The 26,869-nt window shown below is 34.6% G+C and overlaps 1 protein-coding gene across 3 annotated transcripts; it reads right to left on the bottom strand.

Annotated features, from left to right (window-relative positions):
* Positions 1–4,662: 4,662 nt before the first annotated feature.
* LOC149780979 (twitchin-like) lies at positions 4,663–25,839 on the bottom strand. 3 transcript variants are annotated; one of them, XM_089938090.1, is made up of 4 exons: positions 25,749–25,839; positions 11,497–14,586; positions 10,677–10,855; positions 4,663–6,794 (listed from the first exon to the last, which is right to left on the bottom strand). In XM_089938090.1, the coding sequence occupies exons 2-4, from the start codon at positions 14,423–14,425 to the stop codon at positions 5,499–5,501; spliced, it is 4,404 nt and encodes a 1,467-aa protein (XP_089794216.1). In that variant the 5' UTR covers positions 14,426–14,586; positions 25,749–25,839; the 3' UTR covers positions 4,663–5,498. The 3 variants fall into 3 exon arrangements, with proteins under 3 accessions (XP_089794216.1, XP_089794217.1, XP_089794218.1); XM_089938091.1 differs by lacking the exon at positions 25,749–25,839 and adding an exon at positions 15,208–15,334; XM_089938092.1 differs by lacking the exon at positions 25,749–25,839 and having other exon boundaries at positions 11,497–14,822.
* Between the last annotated feature and the right edge of the window lie 1,030 nt (positions 25,840–26,869).

Genomic DNA, 26,869 nt, shown 5'->3' with positions numbered 1-26,869 from the left:
ATGGCTCAAATGGGACACACTTTATTTAGTGGCGTCATCCGCAAACAACCAGCGATGTTATAATATCCCACTGTTATGAAGCTTGGAACGTGTAAATTGATTAAAATAAATCAATGTGGGGTGTTCTGAGCATGTGCAAAATTTTTTTTTAACTAATCGATTATTGATATCGCATACAAGATCTTCGACGGAGGAAGATCACTGATGTCAGTGATAAATTCAACAATATCTCAGGAAATTTAGTCCGGTATGGGATGATTAACGTTGTAATTTATCCATTTATTTGGCACGGAGCTATCTCGTTTTGTTCCCAAAGAGACAGAAGGACAGAGAAAATATATAACATTTGCTTGTGTGTATTTTTATGAATTTGTGTGTGCAGCTAAAGGTACGGTTAATGAAGAGTACAAAAGAAGTGAAAGATCCATCAGTGTTTCAGTAGCAAATTTTCCATCATCTAATGCGTAGACAAAATCCATGTGTGTGTATGAGCGTGTGTGTGTGTGGATTGATGTGGGATCTCGGAGTGGAGGTAGAGAGAATTAGTGTAATCAGGCAAGTGTATTACGTTTGTTTCACTATATGAGTATGCATGTCAGAGAGGGAGAGACAGTAGAGAATATTAAGATGGCAAAAATATAGACATTGCGTCTGCGCATTTTGTATAAGTTTGCGTGTATGTGTGAATTCAAATATGTGTTTATGCGAGAGTAAAAGAAGAAATAAACGAAATGCTGTTGAACCCTTCATTCTGTACCAGCTATTTCATGATTGATTCGATAACTGTTTATAGGTTACCTTCTTGATATACGTGTGTGTGTGAGGGTAAGATGACGTGGAAAGCAAATAAAAGTAACGACTTAATAAGACAGTAAAGATTAGGACAGATTATGATCATAAAATCTTCTGACTTTTCGCTGATGAACAGTAGGAAGTTATGGATAAAAGCATAAAGACGCATAAAGACTTATATGTAGAGAGTGAGAGAGATTATTACGGGAACTTGTGTCCATCCATATCCCCGCTCGATAAATAAACAAATCAGAAGGAAAGTGCATTTTTGTATTTTATATCATTATATCAAGCACTATACAGGAGTAATCAAATACTTCTCTCGGTGCTCACATTACCAGTCCATTTGATTTCCATCAAGCGGACACTCTATAATAACAAAACACTAATGAATACAGAAATATCGATTAATGTATTGTTTTAAGGCAAAACTTCAAAGCGATAATAATGTAATTTTACCCACCATGCTGGTAAACTGTAATATCTTTATTTTCATCTACCATGTATATTATATCAAAGTTGGGATTTGCTCTTCCACCATCTTTTGGCACAATAACTATTAAGTGTTCCTTTACTTAGTTTTTGAAATTGATTACTGATCACATGGTAAACAAATCCAATTCTAATCTGAAAGTCCTTCTTTAAAATTGATGTTTATAAATTGTTTATAATCTTATTAATTAATGCAGGAATTATTATTTCAGCATTTGTTGCAAATTTTCTAAATTTCAAGCATTCAGAATCCATTCCATGAGAACAAGTAAAACGTTTTTAATCACTTGCAATCGCCACAGCAAAAGACAACAATTAAAGAAAAGCACGAAATCAAAAATATTTCTATCCCAAGTAAGTCTGACTACAAAAACGTTACAAGAAAAAAGATTTATAAATATATATTTATGGGAGAGTGCAAACGTAAAGCAGTCGACATTAAGGCCAGGGTTAATTTAAAATGTATTCCATTGCCGAACCTAGAACGTACTTTTTCTCCTCACTTTCAATGTAATCACATACATTTATATGCAGACCAGAACTAACAAAAATATGAAACTTTCAACAACACGTGAGCTATACACTTTTTAAATTTTTTTCGACTTCTTCGTCAGTCCAATCAATACTTTTATTTGGTATCTTCTGTACCAACTCAGCTTTCTTTTTAGGATCAACCTGTAATAGATGTGGCCATCGTAGACCACCTCGTTGATAAATTCGTTCAAACAAAGAAGCAACCTCAGATGCTGTTTTAGTCGCTAACGGTTCCGCATCTTTGTATCTACTTGCAACATCAACTACAGTTAACGCGTACTTGTATGTTCGACGACGAACGGTATCATGTGGCAGAAATAATATATCAGCCTGATGAACTTCATTTGACACACTAACATTAAAATGTGCAAAATTAATTTTTTAGTACGCGGTAGATAAATTTGCCATATTGCCTGTTTTGATAACCTTTGAAAGATTTATCAGTAATGGAATTTAACGCGTGAATTAATTTCACATCCGCGAGATGCCTATCTTGTAGATTTTTACTTTTATAAGCTACATCATGGACATGACATGCTTTATCGATAGCATTTATCGGATACTCACCTGGTTTTGGTCGATCTTCGTCATCAAGTATGATATCAAGTCGGGTTCCAGGACCACAGTAATTATATCCTGGGAGATGTTTTTCTCCTGGGTATTTAGCCCAGGAAGCCCCTGGTAATTGTCCTAATTTGGCGGCAATATCACCTCCTTTTTTATAGCTGACTTTGGTTTTGGCTTTGGTTTTGGCGCTGACTTTGGTTTTGGCGCTGACTTGCCACCTGACGGAGTCAGGGAAATAAATTTAAACTTTTTTTGTACCGCATCGTTCACACTTGCGCGAAACCGCAGATCTGTTATTTTTTGTTGTAATGGTTGTTAGATCACTTGTTGGGGTACGTGCTCTACATTTCACACGATATAAATCCATATTTCTTTATAATATCTAATGGAGATCACTGACTTTTCTGCTACAAGGAAACGAGAACCATTTAAGCATCACGCAGCACTACCAAACTCTGTTCGTATGATTAAAATTGGACCATCTGGGAGTGGTAAGGCGCAATTGTTACTTAATTTGATAATGAAATGGATGAAGTGGGATAAGTTGTATTTGGTAACTCCATCTGTGGACGATCAACCATGCTACGAAGTGTTAAAAGATTTTAATGAAAGGGCAAAATCGTTAAATGAAAACGATGATAATGTTGTTGAATTTATAACTGACATTAATGAAGGACCATCTGTAGAAGATATTGATGGATTCATTAATAATTTAGTCGTGTATGATGATGTGATGTTGGATAAACAATCAAATCCTGCCAGGATATTTTCCAGAGGCAGGCACAAACACACTGATGTGATTCATGTAACCCAGCGATACACCCAAATTCCTAAAGTGATCAGGGATAACTAATATTCTTGCTGTGTTTAACGGAGTTGATACACACACGTTACGAAATATACATCAGACTTGGTGCAGCGGTGATATGGACATAATTAAGTTTAAGAATTTATTTAGTCGTGCTCAGGCAACCCCGCACGGATTTATAACAATAAATTTACATGATCCTCGAACACGGTATCGAGTCGGGTTAGATACGATTTTTGGATAAATTGGTTTTCAAAAAAGGACACACGCAAGCAGCAGAGGGGGCGACGACAACAAAACGCAGCAACAACGGCGACAATTGTGTTTACAACGGCATTTGGAACTTGCATGATTCGCCCTCCATAAAGGGTTTATTTCGGCATTTCGAACTTGTAGGATTCGCCCTCCATAAAGGGTTTATTTCGGCATTTGGAACCCTATAAAAGTTGTAAGATTCACCCCCTCTGCTGCTAGTAGTAATAGCTGTAGATGTAGTATTGTGCGTGATTGCATTCGTGTGTGTGTTTGTAGTAGCAGTTCTTCAACTTGAATAAGCGCCTTGATGAAATAAGTTTTTTTTTCCTCAGGAAATGTAGTTCGGTATGAGATAATTAAAGTTGTAATTTATCCATTTACTTGGCACCGAAATATCTCGTTTTTTCCCAAAGAGACAGAAGGACAAATAAAATATACAACATTTGCTTGTGTATATTTTCATGAATTTGTGTATGCAGTTAAAGGTATGGTTAATGAAGAGTACAAAAGAAGTGAAAGATCCATCAGTTTTTCAATAACAAATTTCCCATCATCGATTCTGTAATTGTTTATATGCTGTCTCATTGATATCACAGAAAATCGGGACCATCCTAATGCATAGACAAAATCCATGTGTGTGTATGAGTGTGTGTGTGTGTGTGTGTTGTGTGTGTGTGGATTGAGGTGGGATCTCGGAGTGGGGGTAGAGAGAGAGTTAGTGTAATCAGGCAAGTGTATTACGTTTGTTTTACTATATGTGTGTGTCAGAGAAGGAGAGACAGTAGAGAATATTAACATTAAGACATTGCGTCTGCGCATTTTGTATAAGTTTGCGTGTGTGTGTGAATTCAAACATGTGTTTATGCTAGAGTAAAAGAAGAAGCAAACAAAATTCTGTTGAACCCTTCATTCTGTATCAGCTATCCCATTATTAATTCGATGACTGTTTATAGGTTACCTTCTTGATATACGTGTGTGAGCGTGAGCTGACGTGGAAAGCAAATAAAAGTAATGACTTAATAAGACAGTAAAGCTCAGGACAGATTATGATCATAAAATTTCCTGACTTTTCGCTGATGAACATTAGTAAGTTATGGATAAAAAACATATAGACGCATAAAGACTTATATATATGAGAAAGAAAGAGTGAGAAAGATTATTACGGGAACTTGTGTCCATCCATATCCCCACTCGATAAAGACACAACTCAGAAGGAAAGTTCACTTTTGTATTTTATATCATTATATCAAGCACTATACAGGAGTAATCAAATACTTCTATCAGTGATCACATTACCAGTCCATTTGACTTCCATCAAGCGGACACTCTATAATAACAAAACACTAATGAATACAGAAATATCGATTAATGTATTGTTTTAATGCAAAACTTCAAAACGATAATAATGTAATTTTACCCACCATGTTGGTAAACTGTAATATCTTTATTTGCATGTACCATTATTCCCATACAATGTATATTATATCAAAGTTGTACAGTGCGATTTGCTCTTCCACCATCCTTTGGCACAATAACTATTAAGTGTTCCTTTACTTAGTTTTTGAAATTGATTAGTGATGACATGGTAAACAAATCCAATTCTAATCTGAAAGTCCTTCTTTATAAATTGATGCTTATAAATAAATTATAATCTTATTAATAAATGCAGAAGTTATTATTTCAGCATTTGTTACAAATTTTCTAAATTTCAAGCATTAAGAATCCATTTCATGAGAACAAGTAAAACGTTTTTAATCACTTGTAATGCCACAACAAAATGACAACAATTAAAGAATAGCACGAATATCACAAATTTTTATCTTCCCAAGTAAGTTTGACTACAAAAACGTTACAAGATAAAATATTTATAAATATATATTTATGGGAGAGTGTAAAAGTACAGTAGTCGACATTAAGGCATGGGTTAATTTAAAATGTATTCCAATGCCGAACCTAGTACGTACTTTTTCTCCTCACTTTCAATGTAATTATATACATTTATATGCAGACCAGAACTAACAAAAATATGGAACTTTCAACAACACGTGAGCTATACACTTTTTAAAAAAATTTCGACTTCGTCGTCAGTCCAATCACTACTTTTATTTGGTATATTCTGTACCAACTCGGCTTTCGTTTTCATTTCCTCTAGTAATTTCACTCGAGCTTCCCAGCCCACTTTCGCTTCTCTCTTTTCGCTATCAATCAACAGTTTGACATAGTTGACCTCATTTAGTGGGTTTGGTTTCAAAGCATCTTGTTCTAATTTGTTGATATTGTCCCTGACTGTCTTCATCATCGACATAACGCTTCTCCCGAGAGCTTTGAATGCTGATTGAATTGTTTGTATCGTGGATGCTAGTTTCTGTTCTCCAGTAACAGCAGATTCATACTTCGTCTTCAAATTTTCATATGTCCGCTCTACTTTCTCGATGTAGGTTTCGTAATAGAAAGAGTTGTTTCTATGTTTCGACCAATGGCATTTGCCTTTGCATATTGTGCAATTTCCGTCTTTTCCCATGGCGCAGCACTTTGCTTTTTCGCTGTCATCGGCGTACGAGCACGGTAGATGACACGTAAAATTGCAGACGAAGCAATTTGTGACGTACTGTCCAGGTTTTGTATCCACTTTTCGCTGGTGAATTTCTTCGGTCATATACGTGAAGTTTCGATTGGATTCTATGTCTCTCTTGTGCTTTTCCAATATCTCTCTTTCTGCTTTCAGTGTATTCAACTTGTGAAGACCGTCTTGAATTTGTGGCCGAAGGCGTTCAATTGTATTTTCTATCTGTTCCCTTAGCGCTAGGACCTTTGAAGTTAGCTCGAGACTTCTTCGTTGTACCTTTAATAATTTGTCAAAAAAATTATCAAAACTGGTGATACTTAATTTCCAGAACATTTGGGAAATTAGTTCTGTGGCATTCGAGCACGCAAACAAGGCAGAGTTGTTAAAATTAAAATTTTGCTGAAACGGAACATTCGCTTCCTTTAAGGCTGCAAGAACTAGCGGTTCTTTGCCATCTGCAAATGTGATCAGAACAAATATGTTGTCTTTTACATCTTTTCCAAATACAGATAGGATCGAGTCAAATATATACTTCTGAGTATGCGTCAATCTTGCCAGGGGCGCTTGTGTAACTAAGCAAATTGCATCTATACTATCTATACATTGATCTCCAGCTGCCATAAAGAATTCACGGATTTGATCGACAATCCTCTTGTCGTATTCAATTTCTCGAGTGTCACCAAATCCTGGTGTATCAATGATATTCAAATTGTACTGAAGCCGACTTCCGTGCTGGTAGTTAACCTCGTAGCATGTGATCCAGCTTGTTTGCCAGATGGCCTACAAAGAATGTAATATGTTAATTCCGTCGCTTATTATTTGTGTATTTATAGATTGCCAGTTATAAACAAAGAAAAAGAACAAAAGGGGAAAAAAACGGAAACGGGCTCAAGGACGTTTTGGTTTTGCGACTGGTAATCAGGCCACATATTCAGATCTATGCTTGCATTTCTGTTTGCCTTGAAATTAATTTGTTTATTTCAAATGCATTATTTTATATAAAGGTAGGAACTGTTTTAAGGTCTTAGACATAAAAGAAAAACACAAAAGTAAGATTAAAAGTGCTTACGAGTCAATAGGAAAAAATATTAAATGTAACAGAACGTTTCCAATATTTATTTTACAAAAGTATCATAGTTTTAAATTTGGAGGATCTAAATTCTAGCATTATTGATCAGATGTTTGACACGTCTTTTATTATCATACATTACCACAATAAATCACAACAAAACCTATAGAAAGACAAGAAAATTTCATATCAATTTGGGAAAATCCATTCGTAAGTATATGGTAATGAATATGTCCCAACTCAGGAAATCCCATTCATGGTACAGTATGTTAATACTTCTTTATATAAACAAAGAGAATGTTAATTGAGACATTTACCCTAATTTCGTAAATAATTAAAAATAACGTTGTAAAATAAACACTTGTCTGATATTAATTAAGCAGTACTGATTAGATTATCATGCACCTCATCAAATTGTAAAATGTCGCATCACAAAAACATATATAGCCCAACGTTGTATATGACCTATCATACATGACCGTAACTAGAGAGGCGTGTGGGCAGTATAATGCTCATGACATAAAATAAATGAACTTATAAACATTTCGAATTCTACTACTCATTCATGGGCAGTTCTCAAGGATTTCTTCCATGGGTGTTGGCTTTTAATCCTTGCTCTTATTATTTTCGTACCCATTGCCCTTTCCTACCTAAACTAAGATAGACATTTGCAGCATACTAACGTTTAGAAACTAAATAATTGTTGTCAAGGACATTTGCTGATACTTGCAATCAGCTATGAATCGTTTTATTCTTTTCTTGCTTCATCATTTTATTTGTGTTTGAAGTAGGTGGATGCCGATTTAGTAGCATTTCAGGTCATCGTAGGTCGGATGCCTTGCTCTGTCACTGGGAAGTGCATATAGCGCCTATTTCGTATAATTATATAGAAAATAATACTTCAGAGGATGCCAAAAAATTCCAACTCACGTACCAACTAATTAAAAAAGATGTTAGAAATGTTTAATTCGTTTCCTGTGCTTAATTCACAATCAATTTTGGACGGTGCGTGGTTCGCTTTATTTCATATTTCAGAAAACACTTTTTCTCAAGATGGCTCCTTGTTACCATTTTTCAACATATTTGCTAGACTTTGGTATGAACATGGTGAGAAGAAAATACTTCTGATCCATAGCAGATTTGCTGTCTGTAATTGCACATTTAATATGTATTTGTTTCAAATATTCTTATTAGGTTTACAAGTAAAAAATATAAAAATCGAAGTCATTATGCTAATTATTAAAGGATGTGGATCGTCTTCAACTGTAGAATAAATATTTATTTTTTCTCCCTTAATCTACAAGATAAAAAATTCTACATTACATATGTCACGTATCATACTTCCATAATGCAATTATTATGAAAGATCTAGGGCTTATGGACTCTTTTTATACTTTCGGTACTATACCTAATGCTATTATGTGAAACAAATTTACCAACGATTGTTCAACAAACGTATATCATCTAAAAGATCAGTTACAATTCTTAAAAGTTTATTTTGATGGATTGTTAAAAATTGTTTTCAAATTGTCTTTCTTATTATTAGAATGGCTTAATATAATTGTATTCATGGTTGTAAAGACTTCTCTCTGTGCACTTTGGCAAATTTTAACTTTGGAATCGAATTTCGGAACTCAAAGTTTTCACATGCACATGTCTGTATACGTACTTATTTTTCTGTCTGATATTTGAATTTCAACCATTCACTTTCTGTGTTTTTGCAACATACACATTGAGTCAGAAAACTAGGAGCGAGGTGCACAGGTTCACGGTTCCTTTACTTTATTACGAAAATAAGCACAACAGAAACACCACTCTGCGGGCTTTGAAATTTTTTATTTGAGTAACTACTTGAATGCAAAGATTTCAAATTTTAAAACAAATCAAAAACTCTAAATTCGTGCCGTATAAGAGTGTTATTTGAAATGTATAGAGGTTCAAATATATGCACTTGTCAGCACAATCTAAGCAGGCTAACTAAGTTTCTTAGAATCAATATCTATCTATCTCTCTCACTCTCATTTCTAATTATGTATAGTTTTATCTGCATTCACCTCTATCACGTTTTGTGATTATCAAACTCTAAACTTTATTTACAGTGCCTATGTGAATTGCTCTTGAGATACCAAAATAGATGCATTTAACTTAACATGGGTAAAGACAAACATATAATTTCAGATCAGTTCATTTTATTACGCCTTTATGTATCCCTCTCTGAAATGTTTCCAAAACCTACTTTTCCATTCTGTGACATTGGGATGTTTAAACCTATATTATTAATACAATAATATATTTAAAGCCTTTTGAGAAGTGTTTAACAGTCTTTCAGTTATAATCTTTGTTTCCATTTGCTCTCGAGTAAAACACATATAGTATTGCAAGGAGATTTGCCATGTCAGCTACGTGGATAAAGTAATTTTATAATGATGTTATCCAAAGAATTTGAAAGCGATAGTAGGAGCAATGGACCTTGTTGTAATTTACATTATATAAATATGAAACAATGCTTGAAATTTGATTATTTGACTAAAGATGATGTCAGTTTTAGCTTATATCCTGTTATCATATGACGGAAGTGGGTTCCGTTCGTAGCCTGTGGGAGGAAATTGTTGAAAGGGCACATAGAAAATCAAATTGTGGATATTTATAAGTTAATGGGGCCCCTGTGCCTATCTGCTGTCTAAAGTGTTCGCCTTTACCGATCAATGCCAACATACCGCTATCTGTGTGGGTTTAGAGTCTCGGGCTTGACTAATGTGGATATGTGAGAAAGCTTGCCATTAGCTTCCCTTGGGTCGGTGTTTTTCACGGGGTTTAAGTCGCTGAGAAATTTCACCATTGTGAACTATCGATCAAGAATGATCCTGTGTACTATCGATCAAGAATGATCCTATATGTACATTGCAACCTATAAATGTAACCATAAAATACCCATGGCTTATCGTGATTAGGAGTTTACTAATTAATTTTTTTGGGAAAAATATAGCCTGTTGATTATTGCCTGGATTTTAACACAGCGAAGCCAATCATATAATTCAAGTTATACAACTTTGTCAAAAATCTTCATTAAAGTGTAAATGACATTAAAGCTATAGTTCGCGCCTGTTTCTTTTAGTCACTTACTTTCAATGAAACCTCTTTTGTAAAGAGTATTAATTTTCTTACGAAACTATCTGAAAATAATCAATATAAATATTCAGTCTACAATGTATTTTATTAGCAAACCAATAGTCTAAACGAATCATTAAGAGCCTTAAGACAACCAGGATCCTCTGGGTTAGTCAGTCGTTTCCTTACATTTCAGAATGAATGAATTATTACTTCATTAAGGTTTTCTAAAATATTTTGAGTACTATAAAATTGTCATTGCTATGTGTTGTATATTTCACACACGTTACATAGAACATGTTACTTCGTTGCATTATAGGAGTATTCTTGCTCTATTTTCAATATTAAAGTACTTTTAAAATAGAATTGCCAAAACAAAAAATATTAGCTTCTTTATTTAACGACGCATGTATTATTATCATGTCATTTCGTAACTTATAACATTGGGAGGATCTAGCGCCTAATTATAAATAATGTTTACCTACCTGTTTGCCTGCATTTTGCTTCTCGTCTTCAGTCAAATCAATCAGAGTAAATCTAAAATCGTCCTCCCAAGCTACATTCACTATGTAGTTGATCATGCCATCAATCAAAGTGCTTTTCCCAGAGCCAGTCGCCCCAACAACCATGATGGTCTTTGTTGGACGTAGCTGATCTCTTTGACCTGGAAAACATTGCACTGAATGCATATTGGTAGACAGAAGGCATTGAAATACAATGTCTTACAGCAGATTATATATGGCAAATTTTTTTCTAGTACCTTTTTTATTTTTTGTATGGAAATAATTTACTATTGGGATAATTTGTTTTTTTTTCTTCCTTTAAATACTTTGAAACATACGGTAATTATAAAAACTAAGATTGGGAATTCGAGTCCAGTTAATCTTGTACATTAGCGGGAGGTTTGGAATTTTTAAAACTCCAACATATTCACATTCAAGATTTGCACAAGAAAGGGATAAACAAGAAGATGGACAAACATAGTGCCTACCATATCTGAGTAACAGAGGCATTCTTTCATTGAAGTGTTGGCAAAACATTAGTGATGCATGGTGATTAGTTTGTTTTGATATTAAAAGGTAAATATTTCCAAAATAGCTCTACGCATTAGATTGACGGTCTTCATTCTCACTTTAGTGCATACTTGTTAAGCAATGTTCACTTGAAGAAGCAGAAAAATATCAAAGATTTGAAGATATCTAATCTCTCTTCCGCAGAACCGTCAACAATCCATATGGCAAAGACAATGACAATAACATTTTAAATGTACCTCAGTAAATTTACGATCAAAACATGACTACCTACCAAACCTTCCTTTTCTTGTCATAGTTTTGTTGTTCGTCGTTTCTTCTGAAAATATGAGGGGTATTTTGTATATCTGTGGGTTTCCCGAGTTTATTTTCTTAGCATCTTTCTTCACCCTAGTGGCTAGCGATTCCTGTGTTGTAACCGTATCACTGACTTCACTAAATGGACCATCATTACCGTCTGAAAAAATGGCTCTAACCTTGAATACGTAATCGTTACTGCTCTTCAGATCTTTCAACTCTAGCAACTCCGAAGGCTGTTTTGTGTTAGCAGTCAACCATTGAACTTCTTTACATGATCTGTATTTGACTTCATAGTAAGATACTGTATCAGATCCTTTTGGCTTCTCCCAAGACAAACATACAGAGGTCGCTGTCGTTTCAGAACATGAAATTTTTCCAGGTTGTTGAGGGGATCTTGTAATTATTACATCATCACTTATATCACTTAACGGACTTTCTACATCCTCCTTAGTTGTCCATTGTACGGTAAATTGGTAGGCTACGTTTTGCACCAAATCTGTGGTCGGAATTTTGATGGATGTCGAATTGTCATCTGTGCATTTCCGCCCTGACCATGTTGTATCTTCATTTTTCTTCCACTGTATTTGGAAAAAATCTATTTCCCGGAGATCGGACGATGAAACTTCCCAACTTATTAAGATGTCTTTATCGTTAATAGCAACTACTTTCGGCTTTCCAGGTTTCTGCGGCATCTTGATGATAATGTCATCACTTATATCACTAAACGGACTTTCATCATCTTTTACTGTTGTCCATCGTACTTTGAATTGATAGGCAATATTCTTTTCGAAATCTTTTATTGCAATTTTGATCGATGCACAGTTATCATTGGTACTCTTCCGTCCTACCCATGTTTTATCCTCTTTTTTCTTCCATTGTATTTCAAAGAACTGTACAGATTGAATATGGGTTGCAGGGACATCCCAGTCTAGGACCAGATCGTTATTGTTCCTTGTGACTTCCTTTGGTTTTCCAGGCTTCTGCAATACCTTGATGATAATATCATCACTTATATCACTGAACTGACTTTCTACTCCTTCTTGTGTTATCCATCGTACCTTGAACTGGTAGGTAGTATTGTTTTCTAAATCTGCGACTGGAATTTTGATTGATGGAGAATTGTCATTTGTATTTCTCCGTCCTGACCATCTTTTCTCTTCTGTTTTCTTCCATTGTATTTCAAAGACGTCAACCGATTGAAGATCTGTTGAGGGGACATCCCAGCTTAATAAGACATCTGTATCGTTACTTATAACTCCTTTTGGTTTTCCTGGTTTCTGTGAAATCTTGATGATAATATCATCACTTATGTCACTGAACTGACTTTCTACTCCTTCTTGTGTTATCCATCGTACTTTGAACTGATATGCAGTATTGTTTTCTAAATCTGCGACTGGAATTTTGATTGATGGAGAATTGTCATTTGTATTTCTCCGTCCTGACCATCTTTTTTCTTCTGTTTTCTTCCACTGTATTTCAAAGACGTCAACCGATTGAAGATCGGTTGAGGGGACATCCCATCTTAATAAGAGATCTGTTTCGTTACTTAGAATTCCTTTTGGCTTTCCAGGTTTCTGTGAAATCTTGATGATAATATCATCACTTATATCACTGAACTGACTTTCTACTCCTTCTTGTGTTATCCATCGTACTTTGAACTGATATGCAGTATTCTTTTCTAAATCTGTGATCGGAAGTTTGATTGATGGAGAGTTGTGATTTGTATTTCTCCGTCCTGACCATCTTTTTTCTTCTGTTTTCTTCCATTGTATTTCAAAGACGTCAACCGATTGAAGATCGGTTGAGGGGACATCCCAGCTTAATAAGAGATCTGTTTCGTTACATATAATTCCTTTTGGCTTTCCAGGTTTCTGTGAAATCTTGATGATAATATCATCACTTATATCACTGAACTGACTTTCTACTCCTTCTTGTGTTATCCATCGTACTTTGAACTGATATGCAGTATTCTTTTCTAAATCTGTGATCGGAAGTTTGATTGATGGAGAGTTGTCATTTGTATTTCTCCGTCCTGACCATCTTTTCTCTTCTGTTTTCTTCCATTGTATTTCAAAGACGTCAACCGATTGAAGATCTGCTGAGGGGACATCCCAGCTTAATAAGAGATCTGTTTCGTTACTTATAACTCCTTTCGGTTTTCCAGGTTTCTGTGAAATCTTGATGATAATATCATCACTTATATCACTGAACTGACTTTCTACTCCTTCTTGTGTTATCCATCGTACTTTGAACTGATATGCAGTATTCTTTTCAAAATCTGCGATTGGAAGTTTGATTGATGGAGAATTGTCATTTGTATTTTTCCGTCCTGACCATCTTTTTACTTGTGTTTCCTTCCACTGTATTTCGAAGACGTCCACAATTTGAAGATCGGCTGAGGATACATCCCAACTTAGCAAAAGATCTTTATCGTTGCTCATAACTTCTTTCGGCTTTCCGGGTTTTTGTGACGTCTTGATGGTGATATGATCACTTAATTCACTAAAAGGACTTTCTGCGCCTTCTTTTGTAATCCATCGTACTTTAAATTGGTATGTGGTGTTTATTTGCAATTCTGTGATCGGAACTGTAATTTTTGTAGAATTGTCATTGGTGCATTGTCGTCCTGACCATTGTTCCTCTTCATTTTCCTTCCACTGTATTTCAAAGAATTCTATAGTTTGCAGGTTGCATAAATGGACATCCCAGCTTATTGTTAGACCTTTGTTATCACTTATAACTCCTTTCGGTTTTCCAGGTCTTTTACTAGACTCTGTCGTCATAATCATGTTTTCTGGATCCTCATTTGTTCCAGAAATATATTTTTCTTCAGGGTCTGTTATTGTGGGTATTTGTCCACTGTCCTCTGTTAGTTTTTTAATAGTTGAGTGTAGAAATTCCATTTTTAAAAGACTATATCATTCAGCGGAGGTTTAACTCGGCACCAGCAAAATATGATTATTAATTTACTTTTTAACAGATAATGCTACTTGGCCAGTTTTCAGCAGGAACATTCTCATAAAGACCATCCGATGACTCTTTCCTCTTATCTGCGCATCATTGTCTAAAATAAAAGAGCCTTGTCATTCTCAGTGAAAAGCATTTTGCATCTATGTGTAGCAAATGTCTATTTACAATCAACATTTCAAAAATCTAGCTCATTCGTACATCATAATGTAAAGTACAAGCATAATACATACCTGCGCAAATGTAAAATCTTAGTTTCAAAACTTTATTTGATTTAGTTTTTCATATCATAAAAGTCAAATGTAGAATGTCTTTCTTACAATAGAATCCGCATGGAAAACACTACTTGTAAATTTAGAGTTCACTGTAGTATAACAATTTCCGTTATTCAAAATATCGATTTTCAAGCTTTATTACATTGAGAAGAAATGGCAAGTTTAAATCTGATAATTACAAATAGATATATCCAAATAATTACGAGTCTCAAGAAAGAAACCAAACTTCAATCCAGTTTGCAAACACCAATAAATGGCTCAATAATGGAGCATGAATGCATCAATAGTTTATATCTTACCACTTTAAACATCCATCCAGATATATATATATATATATATATATATATATATATATATATATATATATATATATATATATATATATATATATATATATATATATATAATACTGTCATACAGATTAGATAATTTTTAATTTGTACCCTATGGAGATTCCAACCCAGGTCCTTGGATAAACGGCACCCATCGCCTCTCCTGTATGTATAGTATGTACCCTGTATCAATGATATAACCACCAGATGTCTAATTGTTTCATTAAAAGGAAACGAGGCTTGCCGGGTTTCCTTTAACTGAAAACTTTATACAAGTGGTATATCATTGATACAGAATACATTATATATATATATATATATATATATATATATATATATATATATATATATATATATATATATATATATATATATATATATATATATATATATATATATATATATTACCTACAAATACACATTTTTGCACTTTGAATGGAGCTACGATATGCTCCGGGCTGCTGATTATTGGCCGAATGAATGAACTCCTCACATCTCAGCGAGCCGTCAGCTACAAAATATAGTTCTATGATTGTTGTTGTTGTTCACAATCACATATGCAAATTGATAAGTTGACTGGTTTGTTTTTGAGTTTCTATTTTTATTGACATTTAATAAATCAATATAAGACACACTCATGCCTTAAACATATGTGATTTTTATGAAGAAAGTAGAGTAATACAAACACGTTAAAAATATATTGTACTATATTGACATTTCATCTAAGTCATTATTCTGGTTTAATTAACATTTCTAAAGACTATACAACTCTCTCTCTCTCTCCTTAGTATGGTTTGAATAAAATTTACCATTATTCATAGATCGAGAGACATCTTCTTATGACACAAGCCAAGATCCCCAACGCTCGTGTTTTCATGGATTTCGACCATATCAAGCTAGATAATCCTGAGAGAGAGAGAGAGAGAGAGAGAGAGAGAGAGAGAGAGAGAATGGGAGCAGGCGGAGCGACCGTTTGGACATTTTTATATTTAATAATTAATAATCATTTTTTAGAACATTATAATAGGTTTAAAAAAACAACAACAACTAAGCGATAAATACGCTACAGTATGTGTGCCTCGTTAACGACAGATTTCATATATATAGGCTTAGTATCGACTGGCTATTTCAACCATGTATCACTGATATTATGAACATTGTAGATAGATCCCAAGGAAAGGGTAAACGTACCGTTACGACGAACCAAATCAATGTCGATTACGTGGTGCAAGTTCAGGTTTAATGATTTCATCCAGCGCAATATGATTTTCTCTCTCACTCCAGATTTTTGCTTATTTTGTCCAATACGCACAAGAGGGGATAGGGGAATGGAAAAAAGAAATGATTCCGATGAATTGTGTGCCATTTTATTTTCATTTAGAAAACATGGATTATTAATACTTATTATCGTTATTTTCATATGTCTTTTATAATTAATGAATGAGTAGAAATTCATCATTGATCAATAGGCCTGCAATTGAAAGAATGTCTATATATTCGTATTATTGCGCCATGGGCGGATCACAATTTGAAATTCCAACATTATTGGTATATCGATTTGCTTTATACCAACACTTTAAATGTCATGCTATATTTAATGAATGTGGAATATTTACCCCACCCTCTGCGACAAGATATTTTGTGGGCATCTACGACTCTATTTGTTATTTGAAAGTGAATATTTTATAGCACGTTATCTAATTGAAGACTGCAAGCAGGTTTAATCGATTATCGTGTAGACTTCTCAAATCTGAAAAAATACAACGAATTTCCAAGTAAAACTTGTAAATAATGACGTTACTAATTTCAATGTGATGTTAGTGTTCATGAAAGAAATACTTAGTAGCTTTTGTAAACTGTTGCATCAGTTAGAAACCTTAAACATAAACCATGCTTGTCAGAGCTTTTACAGCCACATAGATTTTTGTTGTGATATAAGAAAACCTTTCTGAATCACTATATTTATCCTATTTTACACAATGCTGGAAACAATCTCATGCTGAAGATTCATGCTCAAGTGAATGATTCGTTGAACTTGTAGTCTGTAAATGTAAAAAATGTAGTTCTCTCTGTCCAGTAATATAGGCGTTTCATTTGAATGTTTGTGATTTACATATTGTGCAATAGATCTCAAAACAACGGCCAAGTACATCAAGTACAATCGCCTTCAGTTCAATTTCTTTTTAGCAGCTCGATTAGTTTTGTTGATGTTTCAGAACGGCTCGTTTGAATAGCTGCTAATTCTTTGTTTAGATTTTCTTCTTTTAACTTAACATCCAATAAATTGTTATCTTCCAAAGCAATCACACCTTTTTGTAATAATTTGTATTAACTGCATTGTATTTTTGTGCAGTATATGGTTATTATTGAGGCTTAAGTCAGTGTTAATTAATTAATTAAATACAACTTATTTTCTAGACCTGTCTACCAGTGTTCAGTTATAAGAACTCTCTAGCAACTCCTAAATTTTGACGCACACCATCCAAATTATCTTCATTATATGGAAAACATATCGCGGATCAAATAAATTTATATCACGTTTCCGTCTTCACCTTTCAAGCCTATTCTTATGTTACCTGTTTAGGCTCGAATAAACAGTAACATAAGGAAGAGTGAAAACAACAAGCTTTGAAAAATATAATAATTTATTTCCTTGGGAAAGTTCTGTTAAAATGAAACAATATAATCTTACAGTTTTAATAATCAAATCCAAAAATAATCCAAGAATAATCCACGAATAAAATTTTAAAAGTCCTAATAGTAGTTAGTCTTTGAAACCTCCTGAAAAACCTTTTCTTGAATTGTGGTATTCTAAATGTTGTCTATGGCATGGTAGCATAACATTTGATGATTTCAAGTTCATGTCCCGACGAAAAATCTAAGATGAAAGACAAAGACGTATGCTGGAACCTGTAGTGTGTTGAAGTATACAGTTCCTAGTAGAAACAAGAAATATCACTCCGATTTTTGAAATCTGAATAAAATTTTTTATAAGAGCTGTCTTTGTTTAAGAATCTTACACGAGCAGAAGTATTTTCCAAAACAAAAGAATGAATCCTTTTGAATCAAAATAATCTGAAATAACTCCAAACAGCACAGTATACACTTTCCAGAGTAAGAGCCCAACTGAGATTATTTCTCCAAAACAAAAGTTATATCGTGTCCTTAAACGCAGTTTCTAAAATCCCCATGTTGCAAAATCGAAAGGGGGTCACGTGATCGTGTTTATATCTCGTATGCTTAACCAGACCTTCATGAAAACCAATCATTTTACTCTAAGAAATAAAGTATAAAAATTGTTTACATCTAAAATCATGTAGTCCCATCATGCCCTCGACATCAAACAATCATTTTAAAATAAAAATAGAACTTATTTACGTTGTTTCTACTAATTTCGAATCAAGATCAGGACCTGGGGTTTACTAAAACGAACAGTTATGGTCAAACTATTTTCTGGAAAAAGTATCATCTCCAGTGAATAAATTTACATTACAATAGCATTTAATGAAATAATTAAAACAAATTAAAACTGACAAACAATTAAATTGAAATAAATATATATAAAATCAGATATAATTAAATCAAATATACATCATTATATATTCTCTTGAAGGCAATAATTAAGGATAGCTTATAATTTCGATAAACATTGCATAAAACAAAGATTTCGTGAATAACATTTCCAACAGGAAAGTCTCTAGCAACGCAATAAATGGCCATTGGATTGATGTTTGTAGCTATTGGCATGATGGAAGAAAATACATAAATCTTGAGAATAAAATGGTCATAAATCCGGATTACTATGACATATATCAAGGCATAAAGAGTTTTATATAGGGTAACAAGTATACACCTCACAAATCGGAAAGTAATATCCATGGATATGGAGCTGTTGGTTATTTAGATGAGAATTGATTACTGTGTCAAAACCTGGTGTTGCCTATATCAGCGACCTTTTAGCATCATTTTTTCGGGATGTATGCTTTGTCGATTTGGTAAGATAACATTTGCGACCTATTAACTGTAGTAATAGGAAGTTTGCACTAAATTGATAGAGACTAAATAGTGATACGTTTTCGTCTGTATCATTATCATCTGTCGAAATTTTCGATCAAATATGACATACGATAGAAAGAGGTAAATCAGTCGAAACTAATCATCGTTATAGATCCCGATGATAAATTGGATATCCGGTATAATTTACTGTTTCATATTTGTCAAGCTAACTTAATTGTTCAGTCATACTGCTCTAGATTTGATTATGCGGAGTTTCACGCCATTTTCAGCACATGTTAGGCCTTACATAGCGGACAGTATATATGATGGAGAAAGAACCAGAGAAGACCCGGGAAGAAGTACAGACCCAAAAGGAAGCTTGTGGCAAGCTTTCTTATATTCCGACGCTAGTCGAATCAAGACACTACCCTCGCCTCTGCGGACAGAGATGAAATGTGAGTGATCTTTAAGGCGAGAGCTTAGGAACACTCTGCGACCCGGGGGTCCCTTGCATAAAGTAAACAGAATAGCAACTTACAAAGCTATAACCACCATTCCGGAGCTGACATTTTAAAATCAAAATGGTCAGAGTGCAAAATTATTTCAAAGGGTTTTGATACAATGTACACTCTTTGTGCTTTTTTTTTTTAAAGGAGGGACAAAACAACAATGTAATCTGTTTTGGAAGAAACCATAATGCTCAGATGAAATGAAACTATGAAGTCTAGATACCTTTAAACAGAATAAATGGGATAAACTGCTGATGTGTTTAATGCCTTGTCAATGCGATGTACTTAAGTGTCATTCAATCTGATAATATGTTTACGAACAAAGATGTCATCGTAAACCTGAATGCTACTTTAGTAATGTTGGTGCTCTAAATTCCATGATTGCATGATCTAATTTAATTTCGTTTCCTGTTAATAATCCTTGTGGTCAAATGGTCATATTCAGCACATCAAAATGTTTACAAACTTACAGGTTGGCTGTCTATCGTACAAACTCTGGAATTCGATGAGATGGTAGTTAGTCTTTGAAACCTCCTGAAAAACTTTTTCTTTAAATGTAGTATTCTAAATGTTGTCTATGGCATGGTAGCATAAAATTTGATGATATTCATTGTGTCCTTGCTAAAGATGTCTTTCTTTTCTATCTTTTATATGTTACTTGTGTTAGTGTTGGTCTGTGTTTACCGATTAGGATATCAACAGGCTATGCATGCTAAACACTCATTATTCAAAGAGAATTAGCTTGTAGATGTAACAATTCAAGATATGAGGAATAACGTTTAATCGCCAAACATCCGCTGAAAGAAATCTTATCCTTTTAACTTTGTACAGGGTTACAAAGCTTGAATTCTTTTTTCTAGTATCTACCTAGTAGAAAATCCGACGTCCTTACACCACGAAAAGGGACCAGCTTTGAGTGTAAATTATTCATTACTAACCGCTTGTATATAACCCATTTAAGAAATATTATTTTTATGTTCTTATTATCTAGTTGTGACAGATGATATTTGCTAGCATAAGTGATGCATGCAACAACTTTTAATTTTAAATAGAATATACATTCTGACTTTTGACGCTTTGCCGACGGACACGGGCATAACAGTGTTCTAATGATCAGATTCCCTCGACGGATTTTCAAAGGATAAAAGGTATTACACATATGTATTTAGAAGTAGCCGTGTCTGTCTACTGTCTTCACTCGCATAGGGATATTATGAATTAAAAATTGTATTTAAACATTATGGATTATGACTCATAATTATAATGTATATAAGGTAAAGTTACGAAAGTATCTCGTTCTTTGAATGATGTTATTTGACATGACAATTGTTTATATTTGGTATAAGTGTATTTATTAATGTGAATAGATGTACTTTTCAGAACGAACGTACTTTGATCAGCTAATTTTTCATAAATGCTAAAAGTAAAATAGATTTCCTCACGTGTGCACTTTACACACACACACACACACACACACACACACACACACATGCACAGATGTTCTCTGATAATTATTGTTTCTCTCTCTTTAAAGTCATATAAGCGCCTATACAAGAGATACATTTTCATATATGCAAAACCCTAGCCGAACATTCTCTCAACACCGACAATTACATTGTGATATGTTTCGCTTTATTCGCTTGATAAATAATGCCTTCGACAAAGTTCGGAAATGAAATTCATTTTCTGAAAATAATGATGACTTGTCCGATGATTGTTGTTGTTGTTTTTGTTGTTGTTTCAATTATTATTATTATTATTATTATTATTATACCCGCCATACGAGTATGTTGATAACGTGCAAAGGCACCCCTTCAGTAATCTGATGAATTATGAAATCTTGCTTTGAATACATAATGGTTAACTCACCTAAACAATAGTTCTAACTTGGATGGCATCTACGCTCAATGAAGGAAGCAACCTTTACGTAAAAAAGGGTTCTTTCGTACAATTATTTCTCACAATTCCTTCACGTACAGTTCCTATGTTTGTCAGAACCTACCCAGGTGTCTATTTGGTTTCTTGTGGTTGTTTGTTTTGTTGCTGTCGTTTTCTTTTCATTTTGTTTTTGGAGGGGGCGACATAACCAGGCCTTCGCAATGCTGAAGCCCATCTGGAGGTCAACAAACCTCAGCGCCCACACAAAGATCCGTATCTTCAAGAGCAACGTGCTGAGCGTCCTTTTGTACTGGTCAGAGTGTTGGAAGACCACTGCTAACATAGAACGCAAGCTTGAAGTTTTCCATACCAAATGCCTGCGACGGATCATGAGGATCTTCTGGCCAAACATGATCTCGAATGAGGAACTCCGGTACATAGCGGGCGCAAACACCATCGCTGAGACCATTGCAACTCGTCGATGGAGATGGCTCGGCCACGTCTGCAGAATGCCCCCTGACTCACTACCAAGGGTGGCACTGAGATGAACTCCACAGGGGAAAAGGAACCGTGGCAGACCCAAAGAGCAGCCGACAGACCAAAATGGTGCTCCCTTGCTGTCGCCTCAAGCACCAGACGGCGCAGAGAGGATTGATTGATTGATTGAGATAATGTATGCTGTTGCTCGAGACACAATACTGTTAATACTATTTATACTGAGATTATATGTCTTTGCTTTCAGAAGGTCTGTTTTCATATATATTCGACCGTATATAACGTGTAAGGTGTAAGTTGTATAGCTATTGCCATGGCAAATCAGGATAACCATTGTCATAAGAGGTACTAGTATCTTAACATATTTTGGAACGTTCTGTATCACATAATCGACGTGATAAGTACTAGCACAGTAGCATGTTATCTGTCAGCCTTGCCATAACAAGTATTTGTGTTTTAAGACAGTGATTAACAGGTTATATGACCTGAAAACATTGCTAGAACCGGTACGAGTGTCCTGTCACATCTTTAAGGAAGTTATTGTGTTGCCTTACAGAATTAGCATAACAGGTACCTGCATCTTAAAACAGCCTTAGGCAAGTGACTAATTTTCCTGATATCTAGAGGTGCAATAATGCCCTGAAAACAGGTAATGCAATAATGCATATGTAAACGATATTACTCTGTGAGACATCACATGGTAGTGAAATTAACGTATAAAATTAACATAAAAATTCAACAAGTCTACAAACACCTGAAAGTAGTCAAATTATTAGCAAATAAAAATCTCAGTGTCGTTTGTAGTCAGTCTGTGCTTTAAAATTCCCACACTGCGTTTTTATTGTGGATGACTTCAAAATCCGTGTTTTGGAAGAAACACAAGTTGGAGTAATAAGTAGATATTTTTGTTTATTTTAATCAGTCGAAAGAAAATAACTAGTGAATACATTTGTATGTATTACTTCAGGAATTTTAATGTATTTCCACAGATAATATACGGCAAAATCTAATCTCACTCACTATAAAGAAAACATTCTAGAACACGTTCTAGTTGTAACACGTTTATGTTTTGGAGGTACGCGGGAAGGGTCACATTTATTTTTAGTATCAAGAAAATCAAGATTATATTTTTCAGGCGTAATTGTAAGTAGTGTGATAACTAGTATGTTCCACATAAAGAAATTCATGAATATATGTTAGGGCTTGATAAATGGCTTTTATTAAAAGAACAATTAAAACTTTAGATAAACGTATGTTTCAGTATAATACATATTTAATGTTTCATACAATACAGATTACTATGTCCAGTGAGACATGGTGATCTCTCCCACCTTCAGAAGTAACCCCTGGCGCCAAGCTCTGACTTAGAACCGGTAAACTGCCTCTTCAAGTGTTGTGTCGACACCGTAGGACGATGCTGGTGTGTCCTCTCTAGTGGAGCTACGAAGCCTGGGCAGGGTGGTATAGAGAATCAGCTGTTGCGCATGCATCCGATCCCGTTTCTCTACACTCAGCTGTTGGACCCAAGTGAACGACGAATGCCGATACAGCTTAGCACCAACGGCGTCGCAGGAGTTGCGGGAACGACGTTGAAGCCAATGTCAAAGCGCTTTATGGACTCCGTCTCCAGAATTTCTGTTGGGGTTTACTCCCTTAGCCTTTCACATGAGTGGGTATAGCCCCAATACATCCGAGATTTGGAATTGGAGTTTTCCTTCTCCTAGATGAGCTACTACCCAAGGTTTACGAGTCCCAACTACCCGAAGCGACTGGGTTTAAAGCGCCAGTGGCCCGCCTTCACCCCGTCTCCATTTAGTGGAAATATGGTCCGTCTGACTCCGAAGCCGAGCCAGGAGGTGGATTGTAGTTGACAGAGGCGATCAGAAACACAAGCAGGGGAATTTCTGGAGGAGTGGGACGCTTGTCTCCCACTTCCACCCCGGCAACGTCAACCTTGGACCACAATAATAAATGTGTGTAGTATATGTTGCTGTTGTCGTCACGTGAGCGAAAGGACCCACAAGAAAGGAAAATACTAATGAAAAACGATGCAGAGTAGCATTAACATGCGAACAAAATGCAATCTCACAGGAAATATCATGGAGTATTTACATTTGATTTTGTAAACGTTTAAATAGCATGATATTAAGTCTCCACCAAGTGAGGTACATATTGGGAATGTCCATATTTCCTTATCCTTACCCACCATTTTGCTATGTATCTATCATAATAGACTTGCTGCACCCAGCACACAAACACGCAAATGTGTGAATAGGCGATGATCGAAACAGAATTTTAGTAGATATTTCTCTGGTGGGGAGAAATTTCAGAAACACAGTATGGTATTATTATTAAGAACTTATTTAAAATCATGAAACTTTCTTTATTATTCATATTTTAGCAATATAACATAATGGTGCAAGTATGCACATTTTGAGCACGATGGGAGAATGGACAAAATCTTTTTATTTAATTTTATTGTAGCAGTCCTGTCAGTATAATCTTTGACCTGAAACTAATTGCAAACGAATTTTTTTGTGCTTTAAAACATCACTTATGTGCAAACATTAAAGAACCTTCTTTCAAGCTATTGCCAAACAACGTGTACTTAACTATAATAGTTCAAACGTGGGAAGACCCTTGATAACCCAGAATTGGTGCAAAAACGAAACATTGTCGTTCTGGGATTGATACAATTTTATTCTGTAGAACTGAAAACGTGCAAGCATTTATATAATTATGGATTTTGGCCTATTTCCTTTATTATATTGTATTATATCTATCTATCTATCTATCTATCTATCTATCTATCTATATATATATATATATATATATATATATATATATATATATATATATATATATATATATATATATATATATAGACGTTCAAGTACATCTGTTAGAAAATTGAAAACGTTATGACAGTAAAATAAAACTTGACAACAGACAATCTACTTGAAAAACGATTGAATACTGAATTTATTAAACGAATATAATAATCTCCAGCTTTTGCAAGCCTTGGCGAGCAAAAGAAGGGAATTGTTCAATTATTTTTAAAAGTCAATATTAAACCGAGACTCATTTCAGAAATTGCTTTTCTTAAGAGAAAGCGAAGAAAAATAGATAGAATAACAGGTTGACGTAATTAGTACAATCTGCCGTGTCAATGACAATATCTCTTGTGCTGTGTATATATATATCTCAACCTGATTGCTGTCACTGTCACCAAATATTATTCGTGCATTGCTACATGAATGTTGACAATAGTTGCAACGGCTGATTTTCTGGTAGATGCAACATCTTTTTTTTTTTTCCGGGAGCGGAATATTAGAGCTAATGAATTGCTAGTGTTTTATGGCTACATAATGCGATGTCGAAGAACACAGTCGTAATTTACATTTGCATTGAATAATTCACTGTTGCATCACATGAATTCACTAGCATCTCCTATTTGTTAACGAACTAAATATAGTGGCTTATAGCTTCATACATGTAATATTTGCCTCAACATTAGCGAGTCTGTCATTAGTGAGGCGCAACAAAGTACTAAATATAATTTACCTCTATCCAAATAATTATATTTTATTATGTTTGATATGTATTAGTTATCAGGCCTATATGAGACTGAAAAATTCATAATGATTATTTAGCAATCAGTTTTTTTTTTATATTTTTGTTCGACTAGTATTTCTAAATCAGTATTGAAATGTTTGTCAAATGTGTATCTGACATTGTGCATACTTTGCGTCTGTATGAGAAAGAGAGAATTACCTGTTATTCGATGATGGTGCTCTTTTTGTTGTTCCGATTCTCTAGGCTATTTTGCCTGGACAGTTGTCCGGAGCTTTATATACGCGACTGCTTTCTATCTTTGCAAATACGTAAATGAGGTTAACACGGTAAGATAATATGACCATATTGGGAAGCGACCAGCGTGTACAGGCGGGGTTTAATGTTTGTAAAATGCGTGACCATATTTGGAAGCAATCTACCTGCATAGGCGGGTTTTCGCATTAAAATGTATCATTCGTTTGAAGGTAAATGTAATAAGATCGATAGATCTAACTAATGCACAACCCAGATCACGTGATTTTAAATTAGATATTATACTACATTTGCACTTCAACGCTTTGTACAAGTCATGCGGAGAGCTCGTGACTTCCTTTTGGGGGAAACTAATATATAAAACCTTGACTGAATTTCAATCCACTTCGAAGTAAAGAATGTGCAACTAGATTTCAACAAATGTAATAGTCACACTCACAGTCTAAGATTTTCTTGATGAAAATCAATCTCTATTTGTCAACACAAACCAGTCCTTACGAATTGTAATTTTCTTAGATTCGCATGACAATGGTAAACATTGAGAAAGAGTATTACATTGCGGCATTATAACAAACAAATAAAGACTGACATTGATCTGTTAACGTTACAAGGGGATGTCGAAAAAGTTAAGTTTATGGCAAGACAATTGGACCATGAAGCAAAACATCTTCAGGAGCTGGCGGACACGTTTCCTCTGCGTGTGCGGTGAATATCGGTTGCGATCTAGTGTGTGAAGGTTAAAACAGAAATACTAGATTACATCCTTGATCCCTGTTACACTTGCAATAGCAAATAATAAACGAACACCAGCACTTTAAATGAAATTTTAATTAAAAATAATACCGTACTGTTAGAAATAGGTTTCCAGATTCATGTCAGTATTACCTTCTCTCTAAGCAGGTATGACGTTTAATACAATTGCAATTATTTATGATGTGTCAAGACAGTTCAATTGATTTGGATATGTGGGACAGACCTAAATGTACAACTATTTGGCATCAATTGTAACAAAAGCCCAGATTCTTTCCTCGAGTCTGTGAACTCCCGGTTTGGTCATTTCTACCGTA

Source organism: Sinohyriopsis cumingii, chromosome 16 (assembly GCF_028554795.1).
Source record: "Sinohyriopsis cumingii isolate HCF-2022 chromosome 16, ASM2855479v2, whole genome shotgun sequence".
Lineage (NCBI taxonomy): Eukaryota > Metazoa > Mollusca > Bivalvia > Unionida > Unionidae > Sinohyriopsis > Sinohyriopsis cumingii.
This window is presented reverse-complemented; position numbering and strand designations above follow the sequence as displayed.